Source organism: Dermacentor variabilis, chromosome 2 (genome assembly GCF_050947875.1).
Source record: "Dermacentor variabilis isolate Ectoservices chromosome 2, ASM5094787v1, whole genome shotgun sequence".
Classification (NCBI taxonomy): Eukaryota; Metazoa; Arthropoda; class Arachnida; order Ixodida; family Ixodidae; genus Dermacentor; species Dermacentor variabilis.
The window spans coordinates 228508348-228531913 of NC_134569.1; the positions used below are offsets into that span (position 1 = coordinate 228508348).

Genomic DNA, 23566 nt, shown 5'->3' on the forward strand with positions numbered 1-23566 from the left:
CGCTGGACAATGAAACGAAAGACGTTGTGGGGCTGGTGCATACAACCTTGTACATGGCGTCAGCCCCTTGTCGCACGATGCTGTATGGGCCCCTGTGTGAGTGCAGGAAGGAGCTTTTCAGAAAGGCCCGCACGTCTGCAGGGGGACCAAAGTAGCACGAGGGCACCCGAAGCAAAACGTTAGTCGCGGTGTTGCTGGTTGTAAATGCGCTTCCGATTGTCTCGGAAAAGAGCAAGTCTACTACGGGCTACCTGCCAAGCTTAATCGGCCCATGCAGTGGCGTTCCACGCATATTCACTAGTCGGAAGTTGCAGGGGAAGGAAGACGCGTCCAACGGTAAAGTTGAATCCCATCGAAAGAAAAGGTAAAAGGGAGACTATACAGCAATGTCATGGCGAAACGAATTATATGCAAATGTCACGTATGGCAGCACAAGGTCCCAATCACGGTGGTAAGCCAACACATAGCGTATTTACTCACATAATGGAAGAGCCGTATTCGAGACTTTTTTGTAAAAAAAAATTGATACAAATTCAATGGTGCAATCATTACGCGGGTTAAATTTTCCGCAAAAAGAAAAAAAGAATTGTTTTTCATCTGCGGTCGCTGCGGGATGACAACAGGTCAACAAACAGGCGGCTGCCCCTGTAACAGTGCGGGACACCACAACAAAAATGGCGGCCGGCAGAGCAAGCCAAATGCGCTGAACGCTATTTGTTTTTCTTGTGAGTGCATTACATGCATTGAAACAGTTTCTTCCATATCGGTAATGAATAATATCGTTAATATCGGCAAGTTTGCAGCAATAACATAGCCATGTCCACTTTGACGGCACAAAAACAGAGATGTGTGCACCTAGCTGCCTGTGTGTGACATAGAAACACATGGCGGGCATGCTGCGAAAACTGCAGCATTTGTCTTCAGTACTATCCTAATATGGCACATTTCTGCTAAGGGTGGGAGCATATCTTAGCTGTGTTACAAGCGTCAACGTATGAATAGGGTACACTTCTAACGTATCAGTGTAAATGTGGCTACTGTCGTCACCGCTTTCAATTTGTTGCGTGCGCATGAGTGCAGACGAGAGGAAACGAAAGGCACCTTTTTTGTTGTTGTTGACCGCAACCACTATAACGCCTACAAATAATAAAGCCAAGGCAAGTCTGGTTGTAGCTTTCTTTTTTTCATGGAAGTGCGGGAAGTGATAAAAGGAATGAAATGGGGCATCTGCTTAGGAATCTGTTCGTTGTGTGCAGACCGCTTAATATGTCTTGAGCCGTTCGCATAGCATTCGACAGCATTCGACAGATGCTAAGCATGATCATCTTTAGCTAGATTTGGCACACAACATATCGCTGCGGCAAGTTTGCGGGTGCTATGATTATGAGGGAAACAAAAAAAATCTGATTTTGACGACAAAATTCAGGAGTGCAATCATTATGCGAGTGCAATCGTTATGCAAGTAAATATGGTACTTTGAAAGCACCGCTGTTAAGGTCCAATTTAAGCACTCTGTGAGCTTGTTCATCTGGCGATGGTATGACGTGGTGATCTTGTGCTGTGTGGAGCAGCAGCACAGGATATCGTCGATGACTTTGGACAGGAAAGTACAGCTTCGGTCAGTCAGCAATTGGCGTGGGGCATTGTGTACTAAAATTGCATCACGGAAGAGAAAGTCTGCCACGTCTGTAGCACAGCTGGTCGCCAACGCTCGTGTCATTGCATAGCACGTCGCGTAATCGGTAGCGATGGAAACCCGTTTGCATCCTGAAGCAGAGGTAGGAAAGAGCCCGGGAAGGTCTAAATCTACACGGAAGAAGGGCTCAGTTGGGACGTTGGTGGACTGAAAATACCCAACAGGAAGCGTAGACGGTTTGTTTCATCGTTGACAGAGCTCGCAGGTGCTGACATAACGCCGCACTGAGCGGGCTAGGCCAGGCCAATAGAAGTGACGGTGCACGTGGTCACGTGTGCGAGTAAAACAACGTGGCCATCAGGTGCTCACAAAGCACTGATGCTCACAAAGAACTGTGGAGTGCGTGATGGTATAACAAGGAGGACGTCAGGACTGTCCGGGTACAGTTTACACCAATATAAGGTACCATCCTTCTGAGTGAACATGCACACAGAGGCATTGCTAGGAGAGGATTCCAGGCACTTGATTATTTCTCTTAATTATGCATCCCGACGCTGTTCATTGTCGATGTTAACCAATTGGCTCACGGAAAAAATGCCATAGAGGGATTCAGTGCACAAAGAGTCACAGTCTGCCACAGGATAGCGGGACAAACAATCCACATCTTTGTGCAGGCGCAGTGCCCATCGAGTAAGTCTGCCTGTAGGGTCTTTTAAAGAGGCGAGTCAACAGAGGTCATGGCGGTCGCAAACTACTGTGAACAGTTGGCCAAACAGATAAGGGTGAAATTTTGTAACTGCCTATACAAGAGCGACGCACTCGCGTTCTGTAATTAAGTAATTTCGCTCCGACGCAGACAACAGCCTGCTGGCGTAAGTAATGATGCAGTTCATTCCACGTTGACGTTGGGCCAAGACAGCGCCTGTTCCGTAACCACTCGGTTCAGTGCGGACTTCATTTATTTGGCGGGGGTGCGGGGTAGCAAGCAGTGACCAATATGGAAGCCAGCCAAAATCAAACAAGGCACATCGTCATCAGATCAGCAGTGACTACTTATAGGTACGTCTTCTAGTAGCATGTAGCAATATGGTCCTGGCTGCACAGATAAAGGTTTCCTGAAATAAAATCTTCATAACAGTTATGCAGATCCTACGTACAGTGGGAACAGATCTTGTGTGCAGCATTCTGCAAGCAGCTGGCCGTCCAGTATTGCTCAGGGCTCTTACAAGAATTACTGGATGGGTGAATGTGTCTGTGTAAGACATTGTCTGTAATGTGTCTGTGAGAAATTGTGCTTGTTACACAAGCCTCCATGTGACGACAGAAACAAGACAATGACATCTTATAATGAATGGCATATCATGAATTCATGTCGTGAATGCATGTCATGTCAATCAGGCCATTCATGTCATGGCATTCATGTCATATGTGTCCTGATGTATGGATAATGCATGTCATACATGTCCTGATATATTATTCGGTTAAGTGACCAAAATGCTATCACGACAGTGTAAGATACTATGTCATAACATTCATGTCATGAATGGCACGTCATGCTATGTCATTCATTCCATGCAGTAAAAGTTGATCTAAATAAAGAAATGATTATGGTGGTGTAAGGGGCTAGGTAAATAGAGAGACACAAAGTGCCTTATCTAGACAGACGATGAGCAAAATGAGAGCAAGGTAAAAGTGGGATCCAGTGTTTCAACCAGTGAGCTTGTTTTTTTCAAGGCGGCATGTGCTTTCCTCGGCACAGTATATACAGGCAGGGAATGCTTTGCATTAAAAGTTTTCTTTTACCCCTAATAGATTTTTCAATACAGTTTGCATAAGCAAGCGAGAAAAATAAGTGAAGATGACTGTTGCACAGCAAGTACAAATCTTGTTTGTCCTATAACTTTAGCGACCCGCTGCTACTTCTAGCGCATAATATAATTGCACATCCAAGCACAAGTTCTCATGATGCAATAAAATATTTTCTCATGTAATATTAAAGAAAAAGCTGTTCTTTATGTTTGGTTTTAGTGGAGAATAAACGCTTGTGACAGACGAAATGGTGGTAGCCTGTTGTGCCTTCAAGGTGTCCTGACTCTCCGAGAACAATGCCAATCAGACGGCATCATATCCTGGCATTCTCATACGTACAACAGTGCCCCAGTTCCACTTTACTCTCTAGGTAAGAGATATAGGCTCTTGGAGTTAATTCTGGAGAAGTTTGCCTGGCGGCAGGCCTATCGAAGGCACAGCAAGGACCAGTGTCTCTGAGGAAGTTTAAAAATTCCTTCGTTGTGCCAGGTGCACAACCAGTGTTATACCCCAGCCAAACGATCATGCCAAAGGTCCTTTGAAGTTAACGAGCATTGAGCAGCCAAAGGCACATTAGTTCAAGGGATATGTATCGGTGCTACACGGTCTCCAGATGGTCTCCGTTGAAGCTTTTAACAGAAACCGCAACGTATCTTTAGCGCTGCCATTGCTTCGAAAGTAATAAAAAAATATGGCCCAAACGCATCTTATAAATTTGTCATGTTTTTTCAGCAATATTCATTTTCCTAATACATAGAAACATCAAAACAAAATGCACGCGTATTAAAGGCATTACTTTACCAAATACAGATGTATTTATTCTAATGATGGCCACCATGTGTACCGCTTCGTACACCGCATGTTGGTGTCGATTATTCATTGTTGCCCTTGCTTCAGCTGCTTTGTTTCATTCCTTGTGGCTAGGCAGCGGTAGGTGCGCGTAAATGTGGTAAGATAAAGAACTATAAAACAAAAGTGACGAGGGAAGAAGACGCGCAGAAAAAAGCCGAGGAGAATGGGATGCCTAACAGCCGCCAACCAAATCATACATGGCACCTGTGTTGTGCCGATGTTGCTGCTGACGACAGGCCGTGCCAGCGCTGCTGTACCGGCGCATTCATGATAGAGATTGCGGGTGTCCCGAAAGTGTTTACTACTTTAGTAATAGTATTCAGTACTTACAAGCTTTTTCTGAAGAGGGAAAAACTGAAGTTCCATATTTTCAGATATTTTTTTTTCTGCTGTCGGATGCCCTCTAGGCTCGAGAGTATTCCCTTGAGATTTCAAAAGACGAACACGCACTCCTTTGACTCAAAGCTCCCTTCCAGTAGGGCTCTTTGCTGTGCCTGCGTGACAGTGCGCAATTCTCCCTTGAAGTAAAGGATCTTTAGTTCAAAGGACTTTGATAGTGCCCGTGTGATTGGGGTATCACTCCATTGGCCAAAAATATGTCTTAGCTCAAGGGACAACAGCCTTTGATGAATCTTCAATGTGGATATCATGGATGTTATTTCTATTGCAAATAGTCTGAAAACACAGATAAGTGGGCTATGCCTTCCTGTACATTGCACGCAACACAAGGCACTGTGGTGGCCTTATCCATTTGATTTTAGATAGGAAGTGTTTAGTGTTTGCGACATTTAGCCGAATGAGATGTAGGCATGCCCAGTTGCGCCTGTTAAGGCCGCATGGCATGTGAAACTTGCGCATAGGATTGTAAGTGCAAATAGGTCAGGACTGCTGCTCTGAGTCTTTACTCTAGGTTATTTTGTAAGGAACTCCCAGTACTCGTAAAGAGGCCCATAAAGTGAAGTGCAACCAGTAGTGAAGCACAGTAGCCTTTGGGCACCCCCTTACGGGCGCCTCCCAACATGCGCAGGATTCCCCTCGAGGACTTTGTTGGCGCTTTCACAGACACCTGCGTGTGCCACCTGCCAGGCCGCGGTGGGTGGCGGGAGGAGAGCTTCCTGGGTGAGTGGACCGTGGGGGAGCGCGGGAGTGCCATGGACCGTGCCGGGGGCTGCATCAACCACAGGTCCAGCTTCCTTCGGAACCCACAAGTGAGCCCTGCCATACCATGTCTCTCCCTTCTTGCTTTTTTCTGGTGCAAAATTGTCTGTTGGCTAGGAGGGAATAGAAACATAGAAATGTAACATGGGAAGAAAGAAAGGAAACAGGAAAGAACAGGGCTGACTGGAGATTGCTGGAAGCAGCCCTTATCCTGATGAATGTGCATGCACAAAAATGATAATGAAAAAAGTCAGGTAACATTTTGAGTACGCCATTTCTCATCTCTGAATCAGAGCCATCATCAGACCTTGCTATGTGAAGTGTGGTGGCACGCAGTACCGCCTGGATGTCGTGGAAGGTGGGACGGTGGTTGTGCTGGCCTACCTGTTGCAGGACAGCACAAGTGCAGAGGGACCCACGGGGCACTTCGCCATCGGCATTCACGTCATGCAGGTGAGAAAAACACAGTGAGAGAATTACGCACAATTTCAGACATAGTCAACTGTGAGGGAAGCCCATCAGGCTTGCGTAACATTCTCGACACACATTAGTGACCTAACAATGGCAAGGGACATTGGAAAAGGAAAGCCAACAAAGGAAGAATATCAATGTCTTTTTTTTGTTGTTGTTGAAGGTAAAGAAGCACTTGCCACAGAGAACAAAAGAACATATATTATGGCATTTCGGGACCTTGTTCACATAGGCCAAGGAAATGGGTATTGTTTTCTTTTCTTTTAGCATCTTTAGTTAAACAGTAAACAAAGCAAACAAAATGGGCGTAAAAGTTGAGAGGGAATGCTGCGGGTTGAGAGGAGGGCAAAGTTTAACCACTTGTACCTGTTTTGTTGTAGTGCTCCGACATGAAATTCTTGTGAGAAAGCACTCCTTGAGAGATACCCTCTGTGCCCAGCTATGCAATAAAAACTGTTTAAGAAGCCCATTTTAAGGCAGCTATTTTGTACTGAAATTTACAGTCTAATTGTGCTCTGAGAGCACAGTTATTTTCTGCGTATATAATCATATTGCCCACTCTACTCAGTTGCAATTATAAACTGAGAATAGTTGTAGGTTTGTATCATAGACCCTTTAATATATACGTGTGAAATCCCACAAGCTGTAATTTGCGATGTCTTGTGTTACCTGCATCTCACGTTTCTTATTCAGCTGCTTAAAGGACCGGAAATACCACCTATCTTGCCAAGGCTATCTTGCACATTGTTAACTTGGGCAACTTGGTTTCTACAGAATAGTTTACCACTACAGTAGACTTCCGTTAGTTTGACTCCAGTTAATTCGATTTTTGGTTAATTCGATCCTGGCTGAAGTTCCCAGCAGGCGCCCATCCATATTTATGGGCCCAAACTTGCGTTATTTCGATCCTAAAATTGGAATTTGCCAGATAATTCGAACTTGACCAATCAGCACGCATGTGCCAGACCCCTCTGATGACCCCAGTGGCGACCACTTTAGTGGCAGCGTCTGTCTCAGCGGATCTTAGGGGGCAGTGAGTTTATCACATGCCATTTCTTGTCGGAAACGCCTATTTTCAGCCCACCCTAGGAAGATTTTCAAGCGATACGTGTAGCTCACAAATTCTGATTATAGTTATAATTTGCCACATAACACGTAGTACTGCGGCGAAGCTGACTTTAAAAACCGTGTGGCGAAGCTGGCTTTAGGAAACCAGCCGTCTTGGTGCAACAATTCTTGCTAAAAAATGGGATGTGCATCCGCTTTCTACTTGGTTTAGGAGATTTAATGTCATTTCTACATTAATTTATTACTTTTGACTCACAGAAAGTGGGCGCACGTTTGATTCGAGGGCGTGTTAGAAACGGGCAAATACTGCAAAATGAATCAGCTGTCTTTTAGCTTTTCTTTCTTTATCTTGCTTAATTTGACCCGCCAGATAATAAGATAACTTTCGTCGGTCTCATCAGGTTCGACTTAACTAAAGTCAACTATACTGTGCGATGGCCATATATAGTTTCATTTTGCTTTAATACTTTGTGCAAAGATTGGGTGGTGCCAACTCCTGTTTGGCGCAGATGGAGGTGAATCGGCAGTTCCGAGTGCACGTGCTCAAGCCGAAGGTGTGCAGCTCGGAGTATGTGCGCGCGCGGGGCGTGTTCCTCGAGTGCAGCCTGCAGCGTGGCCGCTACTGTCTTCTGCCAACCACTTTCGAGCCGGGGCAGGCACGGCGGTTTCTGCTGCGCTTGTTGTACCGCCAACCACTTGACGCCAGGTGGGGCATTTTTGCCGTGACGTGACATGACGTTCAAGTGACTTTAAAAATGAAAACACAGGGTTCATATCCAAATGTGAGAGAAACAACAAGAGAGATCGCTGTCTTACTTTATAACATTTAATGTCAGCAACAGAAGGAAGATCCATTTTGCCAGCTGATCACTGTTGATTTACAGTCAGTGACCGATTTTTTTCGAACATGCCCAATAATTTGGACGCCTTCACGGCATCACCACATACCCCATAGAGCCAACGTACAGTTAAACCTCAGTATAATGAAGTCGGTAAAATCTGCAATTTGCTTAGTTTTATCGAAATTTCATTCTATTGAAGTTTGACCTTTCATGCAAATAAGTACAGTCGCCGATCTATCTTTCTTACATGGAAAGGAGCTGCAGAATTTTCCAGATTATCAGGCAATCGAAAAAAGCAAATTTGGATGAGGAAACAATTCATTTTGATAAATTTGAGAGTCGGCAACGAATGATATGGTTTCATGCCACATACATTGACGGTATCTTCTCGGCAGTACGAATTAAGCGAATCCAGCCACGCTTTCGTGTGAACTCCACCCCACGGCTGATAGCATTGCCCACGTTGGGACAACACTATCAGGAAAAGTGCCAGCAGCAGGGAGGGAATGCTTCGTCTGCCTCTCTCTCCAACGGGTCACCGAAAGTCGAGATTACGCAACGTCCGATATGAAATGCACGGAAAGACAGCTTACATGATGCCATGCCGTCTCAGCGTGCCCACTCTCTCCACACGTGGCAAATCACCCCTGAAGAAGGACGCGCAGCTGTGTATGCACTCATCCACGCTTATAGCCGTGCACAGCCTCGGCCGAGACGCACACCAGAAATCGTGAGCACGCCAACTTGCATCCCCTGCCCCTCGCGCGCACTCTATTGCATTAACGCAAGCTTGTTCTCCTCCCCCTCTTTCCCTTTGTTTGCGTGGGAAGGCAGCACTAGTGAAGCCACCATCTTGTCTCACCTGTGCACATTTTCACTCGCACCTATAGCACACAGTCCGCGAGACGCGATAGGATCTTATCGTACTTGGACTTGATACGGAACATGATGCGGTGCCACTTCAGCGGTGGCTCTTGTCACGCGGCATGCGATTTGACAGGTGCATTTGCAAGCAGTCGCTTGTAGTTCAATCATACGGCCATGTGTGTCTGCAGAAGTTTCCATTTGTCTCGGCGTTTCTTTGCGGCGGCAGTGAAATTTGGTTATATTGAAATCTCCTACAAACCCACTTCATTATATTGAAGTTCTAAATACATGGTGTTATGAAAGTTCAAAACTTTTTATATCAAGAATTTCGGTATGTTGAAGCTCGTTATATTGAGGTTTAACTGTATGTCTCGCATTTTGAACGCTAAAATCCTTCGTTATTTGATTCTTTAAGATTTGTGCCCGTGGCTGTTGGTCTGGAACAGCAATAATCGAAGCCACCACCACTGCCATTTTGATTACCTCGCAGACTCAAGCCGGTGTTGTCTCATGTCGATCCATGTTGTTTGATGTGTGGTCGTTTTATACTGTTGTGCACTCTGCAGTGTGATGCCTAGCTGCTTCGATGTTCACTGCAAAGCTTCTTGCTGTTTGGTGCCGTGGTAGTCATTCAAAGAAGTTGCCGTTATTGGTAATGACAACTTTGTCATTCTCGCCAGTGGCTTCGAAGCATGGAAAGCACTATGGTAGGTTGACGAAGGAAAAGCAAGCAGCCATCAATAACCAAGCGGAGAGCGGCTGTTCACAAGCCGTCCTGAGCAAGAATTTTGGCATTCCAAGCAGATGATTTCGGATTTTCTCAAAAGTAAGGTGAAGGTCTTGGAAGCGGCAAAAGTTACAACGCTGATCTCGGGTCTGTTGTTTCCAGGCTTTTGGACACCTGGAAAACAGTAACAAGACACTTTGCAGCTGCTTTCGCCTTGCGGGTTTCATACTCGGTACTGAGAAGGACATCTCATCCTAAGATAACAGCACCGTGCCCAATCAATCCCCTTTCATGGACTTTGTGATCGACGACCTGTGCACTGGTGGTGTTGCGATTCCCACTGAAGTAACATTGAACGATTCACCAACTCTGACAACGCGCTCAGCCTCTATGCAGAAATAACCTACAATGATTTGGATGATGCAAAAACTGAAATTGAAAAGCCAGCACATGAGCTGCGATGCCCTCTGAATTGACACGAACACCGATGATATTGCCATCAGTGTACAGTGATGACAAGACATGAGCCGATATTCAGGCAGATATTATTACAATATAATTGAGGTACTCAAGAGACGAGCCGCCGCGAGAACGACGAAGTGGGTCTGTGCCCTTGTTGCGAGCTAGTGTCAGCCTGGCTGTCTGGCTCCAGTGTAAATGGCTTTTAAATAGTAGCCTCTTTCGTCTGTATCGTTCCACACGTAACAATATTATTGCATGCAAGCGGAAAGCTGTACGAAAGCAAACATTTTTTTTTTTCAATTTTTCAAGCCACTAGGCCAGTGAATGGCAGCGTTATGACTGACATTGAAGACACCAGTTGAAGGTAGCGCCACCTATTTTGGATGCACTCGCTGTAGACGTTTTTTCTTTATTGCGATAACAATTATAGCGATACTCTAGGAAAGTCCAAGTGAGATGATATCATATTGCGTGCTGTATGCTGTTGGTGTGAGGGAAAGCATGCGAGGGCAAGCCGAGAAGCATGTCGGCTTGATGCCCGCCGCCTTCCTGCTTGCCCAGTGATGCGCATACAAGAGGTCGGGCTGGAGTACACGTCTCCTCTTCTAGCTCGGCCGTTGCTGTGCATGGTGCGGGTCTGCATACCCTGTCTTGGACATAATCTGCGAAAATTGGAAAGCCTAGACTAGCCGAGGTGGCTGGTGGCCTTGTGCTTGTTGTGCTTTCACACACCGAGCATTGAAGGTGAAGTTTCGGAAACGCACCTAGGTGAGAGGCAGCACGAAGCATTCGCTTGCTGCTGCTGCTGGTGCTCTTTGTCACACCAGCTTTGTGACAGCGAGTGCCTGCAGCCATCGAGTGAGGTCTGTTCGTGTTTTGCCTGTGCACATGTGACACCATGTTTGTTAAATTAATTATTAAGGCCAACTGCAACGAAATTTCACTTGGGCTAAATTTACCATAGTTACTTGAATCTAACATGCACTTTTATTCCAATAAAATGGGTCCTAAAATTGCGCATGCGTTAGAATCGAGTACGACCCTAAGGGATTTCCAAATGACCGCCTTGTACGTGTTTTGAGCGTAGCTGCCATAGCATCCTCCATGCGCTGTAGTATGTGTGCTTAACTTAGTTCACCATCCGTCTTGCCGTTTTCTGCATTTGCTCTATCAGCATGGAAGAGCTGACTGAAGACACACCGAATTCATCAGGATGCCGCATTAAAAGGAAACTGATCACGTGTGAAGACAGACAGAAATCGAGCCACATCACGGGCGTTTGTAGTTCCCGAAACTTGCGTTTGGAACTGGCGCAAACAGGAGAGGCAGTCTACTCGGGAGGCTGCTGCGTACGGCGCGGCCGTGCGGCCCCTATCTTGAAAGCAATGTGCGATGGAGACCGTCTATGCATATAGGCACACCACGCTTTGTTCTCGTCGCTTAGTTCACATTGAAGTGAGAGGCTGCACGAAAGTCAATTTGCTCGCTCCTGCTACCGCACTCCCTCACTTTCTTTTTTTTATATATGTAAATGGTTTCCGTGGTCGTTCAGTGAGACATGTTCATGTTTGCTTGTACACGCGTGACACCATGCTTGTTAATTTAGTTAGTAAGAGAATGTTTAAAAGTTTATATGACCGATAAAACTACCATCCTTACTATTCGTATAGCTGTCTACTAATTTGCCGTCACATTCGATGCTTTGCTTCTCAGGCGAAACTGCAATTTTTTCTTTATTTATCGCAACTTCACTGCATTGAAAGTAAATCTTTGTTTTCCAAATGAGAGAAAGTTGTGTTTCTGTATGAAATAATGAGATGCGTGGTACTGTAAAGGACTTATTTATTTAGGTCATGGCAAATGGGTGCGCACCGTGTTACTATCGAGGGCACGTTAAAATTGAGTAAGTACAGTAGTACTATAAATACTTAGTGTATACTCTCATAGTAATTGTGGCAAAGGTGCACGGCTGGTACGTAATTGCCTCATTTTGTTACTAGCAGGTATTAAACAGCACCTATGCAGATGACGCGTGCACCTAGCGGCGAAGCAGTAGTGATGCGGTTGTGGCGTATATTGAAGAATCGTACGCGACTTTTGATCTCTCAGTTGCACCTAGGCAGCCAGGCCCAATGCTCACTCATCATTTGTGAGTTGACGGAAACACATCTTTCTGGTTCCAGCTTTCAGAGCGCAAGCCTGCACCGTGGTGCAGCAGGCAAGTGCGACGTGGGCCAGCCAACACACACAAAGCATGTAAACTGCAGTTGACAAAGCTGCACAAGCTACATTTCAACAGCACAGTCACTTACCCATCAACATCTGCTTAGCAAACGCTTTCTCAGGGTGACTATGTGTACTGTAAGCCACGATTGCGCATGACAACCAAAGGTAAGTTGCATTGAAGGGTGATATTCTCGAGCGATAATTTCCGGTAGTGCATCATCTTCAAGACATTTTGCACGTCTCTACTTCGGACGCATTGAAGTAGACGAACGAAAGCCTTTCTGACACACCGCCAGAAATGAGCAGAATCGCATGCTGCATTTGTCACAAAGGAGAACGCTATGCGGCGGCCATGGTGTAAATGCAGCGGCAAGCCGTGAAGGAATGTAATAACACCGCCAAAGCGAAATGGGCGAGGCTTTATGACGGCCACAGTCCGGCCTCTCTGGCCGTGAGTTTATGCACATTTAGCATGGAGCTCCTCTAGCCTGGCGGTGCTTAAAGCCCCTCCACACACGTTTCCGCCGACCAGGTTAAGTACCGCCAGCTTGCCCTCCTCCACCACGCTCCTCTCCCACTCACCCCCTTAGCTTCCGGCGCCAAGCAGGACTTACGTAGCTGCAGCTTCCTGTTCCGAGTGGAAGTGACGTTTTGTTTTTTAGCGTTGTTTACTTTCGCGTCGCTGGAGAGGCTTTAATTGCACCAGCTGCGGTTGAAATTGTGAATGCAATTCCATCCAAGAACCACCGCCTATTGTAACCAGCGATCTGCTTGTGTTCGCTGCTTCGCATCAACCTGCGACCGGTTGTGGCACGAGCGACAACGTACAGTGAAATGTAGTGCCTGGGTGCTTGGAGACCACTGCCGTTTTTCGTGCATTTGGAAAACAGTGACCGCGAACTACTACTTCAGCGGAATACAACAGCTTGTCCCCTTTGCATTCTTCTTATGGTGACTGCCACAGCTCTGCTAAGCACGCGCGGGCATCTCACCATCGTCTAACAGCAGTCAAAGCGGAAATTCCCGCAGCGCAACTCCAGGAAGCGGAAACGCCGGAACCGGAAATTTTTAAACCGGATTTGGTGTGAGGGAAAAAAGCGGCGCACAACAAAGGTTGGGTCGCTACTTTAGAAAGCGGCGCTGGCGCGTGGATGCAGGGGCCTTAGCAGTGCTGAGCCTTGGCTGCTTATCATTGTTTACTACAGATGGCGGTAGTTGTCTGATCGGTCGACGAGTCTGGCGTTTCTAGCGTTCCAGGCAGCGGCCGGTGTGGTCGGATACGTCACGCTGGAGATGCTAAGATCGGTAAAATTTTACATTATGCTTTAAACGTGACTCGCAACAGCACGACAATCAGTTGTTGCCATAGTGCAAACACACGAGTGCACGGCGAGCAAGTGCTTCTTTGTTTTCGAAGGCGCAAACATAACACGCTTGCTTCAGTGAACCTGAACTGTATTATAGGCCAGCATGCTGCTGGTCGGCCAAGCTAGCGCGCGATACACCCTGTTTCAGTGGCTCTGGCGTGCAATAGGACATGTTCGATTGCAGCGCCAGCCACACTAGAATGTAGAGCATCCAATTTTCGCCGATGCAGTGTAACTGCATCGCGCATGAATCGCATCCGCGTTAACCAGGACTATATCCATGCCTTTAGCTTGGCACCCCAATGTGCTCTTCATTGAGTAGAGGCAGAACGCATTGAGGCTCTGCTGTTCAACATAGACAACCAGATAGTGAAAAGCAGCTGGACACAGAGAATACTTCGCATTAAAAGAACACTGTGGGTGCGCAATGGCGTTGGCACATCACACGAAGCAGCTAGCAAAGCGCACCAACTCTGTCGCTAGCAGACATGTGAGACAGGCTCGCTGATGCATGGAAACGGAATACAAGCAGGGGAAGCAGACGACCCAAGTGCTGGTTCTCTACAGTCTGTATAGTATGTCCCTTCCGGCGACTTGTAATGGCGACATATTTTTTTTTTTTGCAGTTTCAGTAGGAGAAACATCAGTTTTCGCAAGCGTTTTACAAGTGCCCATTCGCATCTCAAGCGTAAAATTTCCCACGGAGGCTGCTCTATGTCTAAATTAACTGAAACGGGGCTTTTTTCGCGTTCCATAATTTTATTGCAGTTGGCCTTAAAGCGAACATTTACTTCTTTTTGTACAACCGATACAGCCGTGACCTTTTCTTCGTGTGGCTGTCTAATACTTTTCTATTGCTGTCAATGCTGAGCCTTTCATACGAGACTGTGACTTTTAAAAAGAATTGTTATTAAAGGCTCTTTTTGAGCTTACTCAACAATGCAAATTAGGGGAGTTGTGGTGATCTGCTACTCCATCCTTGACTCTCCCCATCCGAGAAATGCCTATAAAATGGTTTGTTTTCTGCATGCATTTGTTTTTACAGACTGCTTGTTTTTTCAGATTTTTCGACGTTTTCAGTCTCTAGAGAGTCCTACATATTGGGCGTTGACTGTATCTTAAAGTTCTTTGTGACTTTTAGTCACTGGGTCATCTGATACAACACTACCTGTGTTACTCGCTAAAAAATCTTGACTGAAGTCTGTGGTTCCCTGCCTTGAAACCTGCCCAGCTACATGTACAATTCATCATGCACGTCTGACTTGCTTTTTGTGTTCCTCAAATCTATTTTAATGCTGCTGTGTGCACTGGACATGCAATGAATGAACACTCGGTCATCATTCAGCATTGTATCGTGCCGCCATCTCTTGTCCACAACCTCAATGCCACATTTAACAGAAAAATCCAATAAGTTAGTTACGTCCTTTGCACAAGGAATTCTGTGGAAAGATTTTATTTTCCAAAGAAAAATACAATAGAATCTCTGTAAACAGAAATTGCTTAAATGTAATTGCTGCTTGAATGAAACAACATCCTCTGAATTGATTGGTTTTGTATTTGGGTAATGCAAAAAACTTTCTCTCATCAGAACGAAAATTTACGTAACTACCTGTAAATAAAACCAAGAAGCAAGCTGTAAAGGATTTTTTTCAGAAAGAGGCAATGTGTGAAATATATTTTTGCGACACTTGTCATCTATGCAGAAAGCCATCCTTAAAAATCGGTGGCAAAGATGCACGCAGGAAAAAAAATTGACTGATACATATTTAATGCATAGCATGTACGGACCTGGACAGCTTCGCGGCACCGCCACTCGTCCCATAGAGGAGCGAAATAAGGGCAATGGAAAGTTTGAACACCTTACAGCACACTGTTCAATAATTTGCTTGATCGCATGTTATTCTGCCTCTAATTAGAGCAGTAAGAGCAATGTTTTTGTTTTGATACGTCGCTGGCACCTCTTTGAAACTGAAATTAGCGAAGCGTAGTCAATTGAGTAGCTGTCAGTGATGCCAAGACCATGAGACAAACTTGCTGCTACATTCACTTCTGTATGCCTACCATGTCTAACATTGTCAGGAGGGTGTATGACATATAGTGCTTCACCTCTGCACATCTTTCTGAGTAAACAGAACTCTTGTTAAGTACATATTTCTCCACTTTTGTTTTAGGTTCTGTTTAATGGGATTCTACTGCATTCAGCAAGACATTGCTGAATGTACTGCAGGATGAAGTTGATGTGGAGCCACAATTACTCTGTTGGGACCATTACGTTGTTACAGTTGTGTTGTCTGCCCTCACAGCTAACATTACCGAACAAGTAACCTGAAGCAAATGCGGCAGCTCATCTTGCGCTGCTGAATGATGCCAAAATAAATGAAAGTGCATGCGGCGTTTCATTGTTCAAGCAGAAGCAATTTATTCTTCCAGCTTTTGGTACATGCTGTGCCGTCTGACTGCAGCAGCGATGAACTGTTGCACATCTGCAGACAGGTTAATGAATTTGTGGGTTTATGTCCCCTTTCGATGTTCCCAGCACGCTCAACTGATGCGCAAGTCTTGAGCATGATGGCAATGTGCTGCAAGCCTCTGATTTTGTGCCATGCTCGTTGCCGGAAATGAGTGGATGCCTATAAAAAAACAAAACAAAATTTCTTTACACATGGCATTTGATGAAAAGTGTTCAACAAAATTGCAGTTCTCCACCATCACACCTACAGAGTGCTGGTAAGCCAAGAAACTGGCGACAACACAAAATGAAGTGCAGGTTAGAGATGCAGCAATTTATCAGATCCACTGTTTACTTTGCTGTCCATTAAGCCAAAGGTCACAGTCAAGGGAGCTACTGTCCAGTTTGCGTCTGGATGAATACTGAACCTTCCAATGAAACATGCTCAATGGATTCCTAAACCATTTCCACATTATTTTCATGAATTGCAGCCGTCAGTTAATTTTCGTAAGATCTTGCTCTCAAAACAACCCGATCTAGCTTCCAGATCTTGGGCATTGTCCTCTGAACCAGTGTTTGGGGATCTAGATGCATCCTATTTCTGTGTGGGCAGTGCGCAGGGACAGAAAGGCACTGCGCTGTGTGTGTGTCCACAGTTCTCTGCCTTCGTCCTCTTGCTGTGCTGAAGTGCTGTGTGTGTGGGCAGGTGCCAGTGTACCCAATGCACCCAATGTGGCATGCAGGGAGCTGCAGAAGGATGTGCCGAGTGCCAAGCTTCTTCCGTGCCAAAGCATGCCAGCCTTGGCCACCATCATTCGCATTATCGGAGCGAGCCGCCTTGAGCGGCAAGACCCTTTTGGATGTGAGTGTTGTGCTAGCCGTTCGTGCATTGTGTACTCGTCTTCGCTGTACATGCAGTATTGGCTCAGTGGCTGTGACATTCTACCTCTGCGTACGAGGTCCCAGGTTGGATTCCTGGCCCTGATGGCTGCATTCTGGTGGGTGTAGGACCCACTGTGGTGGCAGCTCAGTGGCCATGGCAGTGAGCTCAATGTTACACTGGTTCCATACCAACCATAGTGGCCTCATTCCAATGGGGGCAGAATGCAAAAATGCTTGTGTACTTAAATTTAGGAGCACGTTAAAGAATTCCAGGTAGTCAAAATTAATCGGGAGTCCCCCGCTATGGCTTGCCTCACAATCGGATAGTGATTGTGGCACGTAAAGAACAAGAATATAATTTCAATTTTTGGGCGGTGTCAGTATGTCGAATAATGTCCTGTACTGTGCTATATGTGCGCATTTTAAGGAACCCTAGGTGGTTAAAGTTATTTTGTAGCTCTCCACTACAGCATCACTCATAGTCATAGCTCCTGGGCTGTTTTGGGGCCTCGAACTCCGTCAACCAATCCATCAACCATGTACAGTTAGCAGACAGATTTTTCGGACACCAAAAATTCGGACTTGACAAATACCGTAATCCAAACTTCATTAATTCACAGTCAGGGTTCCCATAGAGGTAATGCATTTTCACGACCGATCTTTCGGGGAAATTTAGGCCTCATTTTGACTTTCCGGATTAAATCGCTCATTCCAAGCCATGCTACCCGATCTTAGAGGCTGCCATGTTGGAGCTTCCGCTGGCTTGGCTTCCAGTGGCTGCTGTATAGCCTCCAAGATTGAGAGGTACACGCTACGAGTAGACAAAATCGTCCAGGGGACAGCACTATTTTTTTTCAGCACTATCATCATAATCACTTAATGCTGGCTCAGTTTTTTAATGGCAAATTTGTCAAATTGCCCCGGCGTGCACTGGGTTGCCCTGGGGCCTTTATGATTGGATGAAACAGTGCTTTGGGGTGTTCTGGTGCACACTGGCACGATTTGCCGAATTCACCATAAGTATTGATTGCTATTTCAGATGTCGTGTGTCGTCGGAGCAGGTGTGTCTTGGAGACGTTGCATCTTTGTGTGTGTTTGTTCGGCTTCACATCTGCATGAATGGCACCACCTCCTCTGTCTTTGCGAGAGAAGTGGTGCGAAGTAATGTGGCTTGTTTCTTTGATCTCCGTGCCGACCTCCGCCAACAGAGATCACCAACGCAGTGACGCTCTTGTCGACTGTGTACGGAGACGACATCACTTGTGCAAATATAATCATATCTGATCGCCTCCAAGCGTAGCATGAGGCAGGGCATTGTTAGAGATTTCTTTTAAGCCACTTTAAGTCTAATAAATTTAATTTTTCAAGTGAACGAGTTTTTCGGACTGTTAAATTTTTCAGACTATTTTTCGGTCTCCACGCGTTCCAGAAAGTCGGTCGGCTACTGCATCAATCGATCAGTTAATGATATTGACAAGTTGGGCACTCAGAGATGCATATCCGCAAATATGCAGCCTCTGACAATGCCAGGTGGCCTATGTCAATCTGAGTTCCAAAAAGGCCAGCATGAACGCATGAACTTCAGAAAGTAGCAATATGGTGTTGACCTCGGGTGCCAAAGAATGGGGTATCTGACTTACGCACTGATGAATGCGGAAACGTTTGGCACAGTGAAATTAATATAACAGCACATATAAACTCATGCCATTTGGCTGACAGGCATCACATTGAACACGTTCACTGCAGCCGCCGGTGGGTCACAGCAGTTATTCCCGCTGTGCAGCAGTGCAAGGCTTTTCTGCAGCGCACAAGCGGCACCTTTGCTGGGTGCTGAGAGGGAAATTTCTTGTTCCTTCTGCTCTGACGTGTTGTGGTGCCATCGCTCTACTCCTTGAGAAAGCCTAGAAGGAGCATAACTTCCACCACCAGTGGGTCAAGGCGCACGTGAGGAATACGACCAGTGACCCACCGGTGCAAGGCTTGACCCGATGCATATGGCGGCCTTTGCACCAGGGTTGAGTGACCTTCTGCTAGCCAAGTTTGACACAGACCTTGTGCCCCTTTCAGTCAAGATTTTCCGCTTCGTTGATGATTATCTTGTCGTCTTCCATGAGACTGCAGAAGATGCCACACACAAAATAGAAGAATTGTTTTCCAAATTCTGTAAAGCGTTTCCCGGACTAACTCTCACCAGAGAAATTACTGTTAATGATCCCATCTGCTTCCTCCATATGGACTTGTTCTTCACCTGAGAGCATGCCTGCTGGATGTACGGTCCAAGGTAAAAAAAAAAACGGCTTCTTCCATTTGACTTCAACCACGCCAAATTGGTCAAACGTGCCATTGCACTCAGTGCTTTGAAAAATGCACTCACATGGTTAGGCCCTCATCAAATAGCACAGTGCCTTGCTTTGCAAGTCGAGCGATTGGGATAAGCAAGTTTCCCTAATTTTCTTTTATTGGACCATGTGGAATCCCTGCTGTGTCAACTCTGAAGAAACAGTGTTGCGCCGTCGAAGAAAAATGACGGGACAAAAACTGCCGTCCTCCCTTATGTGCACCTAATATCACATAGAATCATGAGGGCTGCGGGATGCGTTGAAGTAAGAACCACGTCAGAGGCTATGTGGCATGCAGGTGCGGTGTCGGTTGCAACATAGTACCTCTGTCTTGTGGACGTGTTTACATCGGCCAGACAGGCCAATGTATCACTGACTGCCTACATGGATATGAGAATAACTCAAAGGATAAATCAGGCAGCATTATGGACTTACACTGTGCCACGTGTAAACATGTGTGTTCCCCACATTTAGAACAGACTGTCATGATCGGAAGATAAAGAGAACAGTTCACCCGAGAAATTGTCAAAGCATTGTGCATCAATTGGCTTGATCCGAGTTGTGTCAGCGCCCCTTTCGTGTCGCTCTAGAAAAAAGAACTTGATTGTCTACAACACTAATTGTTGTAGATCATCACAGTCTATGATCACTCTTTTTTGCTCTCCCACTTTTCTTTCTTTCCTCTTTCCTGGCCGACTAGCCTTTGGCGCCTTGGGTGTACAGCCGTTTTAGCGTCCCATTGTATTTTGTTCACAGCCCCATTATATCACTTCTTAGTTTTTTAAAAAATACTCGTCATTTTATCATTTGACAATCTTTTGGTCAACACCTTTTATCGATTCATGTTTTCATAGTGTAACCATAGCATTCTGCAGACACGTGTAGATATGAGCATGCACGGCGAGGCATCATCTCACGCAGTTAGCGATATAGTTATCATTAGTTGTGACATGTGCGCCGTGAGAGAAGGAGATTCTTGAATATGGGAAGGAAAGGTTGGGGTAAAGTGCAGCGCAGTAACTGTCTCTCAGCAGAGGACACCTCAACCGCGCTGCACAGGGGGTAGGGAATGAAAGTAGGGGGAGAGAAAGAGCACCAGAAACAGCAGCACGCCGCGGAAATGTGATGGAGCTAAACTTGAATGGTGAATGTATATATGCAGTGGGGAGGGGGGTCATGGCAAATGAAAGTAGTTGGAAGTAGTGCCTTGTTTTTTTTTTTCTTTTTGCCGTCCGTGTCCTTGTGCGCTTGACCTGCCTTAAGGAATATGATCCCCAACGAAAGTTGTGAACCTGCAGTCATTCTGCTAATGGGAAATGATAAAACAAAATTTGGTGCAAGCCCTCGCTGGTACTTTTCTCTGTCTATAGCAACAGCATGACAGTGGCCAATGGGCAAAAAATGAGTGTACAGCACCACACACACAAGCATTCCTTAAGGTTACAACAGTTTTTCAACTTCCGTAAGAGAAGTTGGGAACATCTAATTGGTGGAATTGGTCCCCCCTCTAAATCCACCTCCGCATGCGATGGTCGCGGTGGCATACCTAGCATAGCCAGTGGTAGTTAAGCCAGAGCTTCACACTTTCTGACCACTTGGGCTATCCCTCTTTGGTCAAGGCTTACTTAAATGTTGGTGCAGCTGCAAGCAACCTGTGGCATGCATACTTTAAATGCTCTGTCAGCTTACTCCACACGATCATGTGGCAACATGGCTGTTGTGGACAGCAATGAAGAGGCAACCATGGCATGTGTCTGCACACATGCACGACAAGCATTTAATTGGTGTTGGTTGCAACAAACGACATTAGTGAATGGGTAAAAATGTGATGCAAGGTGCTGAAATTCAACTTGCAATCAACTCTGTTTCTTTCTGTATTACCATTTCTTGAAACAACTGCATATTGCAAGATCACATCATCACATTTATATTCATGTTTCTTAAAATCTTATTTCAAGTGTAATTAGGTATGTCCTGGAAGGCATTGAAGGCCCCTTTACACCTTTCACGCAGGAGCTGTATTATGCTGAGCATTTTCTTGATCAAAATAATGAGAATCACCTCGGCTTTTCATAATAAAGTTTGACTGCCAAAAGTCCCGAAAATGGCTTGAGCCATCCATCACTTTGCACATCTGTAGCAACACCAGATCGATGTAACAGGCTTGTTGAAGGAAAGTTCCTACAATGTAGGTATTTTCTTTTGTGGTGCAAGCCATGCTGAACTTAGAAATTGTGGCCCAACTGTAGCCATTGCCTCTTGTACAATACCATACACAATACCAAAAGAGACTTCTAAAGACAGAGTATGTGCAATAACACCACTTCTTTTACAGAAGCTTTCTTTTGTGAGCCATAACTATGTCCACACTTCTTTGCTGTAAGAAGTTGGAAAAAAGTATGTGCTAAAGTTTACCTTCTGCCGCATTATTGTACATTTTTTTTTCTAACTGGTGGAATTTATTTTCTGCAAATTTAACGCATGGCTTTGCATTGTAATCTGACTCACTTAAGCAAAAATATCCCACCATTGTCACAAGTGCTTGTGGTCTTTGAGCCATTCCTAAAAGGGGGAATGCCAGCAGCACCAGCAGGCAGTCTGGATTCCTGTGTCTTATGCTTTGATTGGTGGTGTTTAACCCTTTCTGTGCCATGGATGAGCTGGGTTCGTCTACACATTTATGGTGAAAACATGCCACAACAAGCTCAGCTTGTCGACAAAATACATGTTTCATTTTCTGTCAATTTTTTTGCCGGTGATACTTTTCATTTTCTTGTGTAGTGCTGCTAGTCTTGAACTTATGCAATAAATGCTGGAAAATTGGAAAACAAAATGTGTAATATATCTTAGATTGCTTTTGTGTAGATGATTCTGCAGTAAAATAAATTGGCTATTTTTGGTTGGAATTCAGGAGATTAGCTTGGCACAGAAGAAGTTAATTAATATCCAGGGGCTGTGAGAGGTGTCATAGTGGAGACCTTCTAATATAAATATTTTGACTGCCTGGGGATCAGTCGCATGCATGAGCATTTTTGCATTCCACCTACAGTGTTGCATTTTGCATGTCAAGCAGGGGGTACCTGGACGAATGGGCCTCTTTGTGCAACTCGGCTGTAAGACAGGACAACGCATGATTGTCCTAATTGTCACTGTCATCGTGCATGATTGCATGATGAAAGTGCATATACGGTCATCAGTGCACGACGAATGCCGTTTGCCTCGCCCGTGTTGCACATCTGTGCAGTGGCAGACCCGTACTGTGTGATGCTGTGCGAGGGCCAGTCGGTGCGCTCGACTGTCTGTCAGGGCACGCTGGACCCAACGTGGAACATCAGCGCCCTCTTCTACCGCAAGGATGCCTCCACGCCCATTAAGATCCAGGTCAGTGCAGGCAGGGAAATGGGGATTTTCTCAAAGCGAGCCAAATCCATAAGAAATGAAGTGGATAATATTTCATGTTGAAGCCGCTAATTGTCAATGGCAAATAATGCTGTCTGGGCATATTGGTGACAATAAGTAAGTGTGACTAGTACAATAAATCTAACTCGCACAGTTTAAGTGCACTGTGACACCAAATCTTATATCTAACTTTTTTTAGTTTTTTACGGCGAATTGTCCCACTTTGAATGGAAATCTTTGAGGGCCACATTGGGTTCTCTTGATTTTTCGCTTTCTTTTTCCCTTTGGCATGTCTGTGCTTGAGAAGTAGCACAACAGTACCATGGCTACTCACAAGCACACCGTAAATCATGCATCTGCAACAGTCGCCTCTTGTTCACGAAACTTATCTTATGGTGCATCGCTAAGCTTCGAAGAGATGTTTGGGTTTTGCTAAGACACCGACACTTCATCTCTTATGTTTTGCAAACCATTAAAATGAAGTATGCAGCACTGTCAAACTTTGCTCATTAAACTTTGCTTTTCACTGATGCCTCTGATACAAGCTTGTACTTCAGTGATTTCTGTGTGTTCACACTTCAGCAGTGTTAGAACTTAGAGTTCTTCAGGGCAGATGTACACGCCTCCACAGGGTATGGCAGCACACGCCAGCGCAGCCACACATCAAACCAAACCTGCGCATGCGCAGTGACGGCTAAATGCCTGGGTTCATGTCGTCTGCCATATTACATGGGCCCGCCAAGCCTAAGTTACAAAGAGGTGAAGCAAGGTTTACTTGCATATTGTTTTGCGGTAAGCCAGCCTTGCACTTGTGTACTGAATGCAAAAAGACAGTGATTTCACCACATCGAGCAAAGTACACTGTGTCATCAACTCTGTTGGTGTGCCCAAACATGAGCCACGCTTTAAGACACCACAGTGCCCGCATAGCTTTACTTTGATGCGCGAGAGCACTGGCACACCGAATAGCATTGCCATGCTCTTGCGTGCCCTGCAATACTTTTTGGGCAAG

At 45.5% G+C, this 23566-nt stretch overlaps 2 protein-coding genes across 3 annotated transcripts in view; one reads left to right on the forward strand and one right to left on the reverse strand.

The window, feature by feature from the left end:
- The window catches only part of LOC142573138 (calpain-5-like), a 74539-nt gene that overhangs the window by 45261 nt on the left and 5712 nt on the right, over positions 1 to 23566 (forward strand). Inside the window, exons 8-12 of one of the 2 annotated variants that reach the window (XM_075682674.1) lie at positions 5325 to 5505; positions 5792 to 5908; positions 7504 to 7700; positions 16678 to 16796; positions 22400 to 22536. In XM_075682674.1, the coding sequence (XP_075538789.1) occupies positions 5325 to 5505; positions 5792 to 5908; positions 7504 to 7700; positions 16678 to 16796; positions 22400 to 22536 (751 nt within the window). The remainder of the gene's footprint in view (positions 1 to 5324; positions 5506 to 5791; positions 5909 to 7503; positions 7701 to 16677; positions 16797 to 22399; positions 22537 to 23566) is intronic. The other variant, XM_075682675.1, reaches the window with a different exon arrangement.
- LOC142573142 (THAP domain-containing protein 1-like) overlaps positions 15912 to 23566 on the reverse strand; it is a 54995-nt gene continuing 47340 nt past the window's right edge. The window contains exon 4 of the mRNA XM_075682683.1: positions 15912 to 16115. The gene's annotated coding sequence lies outside the window, so the exon portion shown is untranslated. The remainder of the gene's footprint in view (positions 16116 to 23566) is intronic.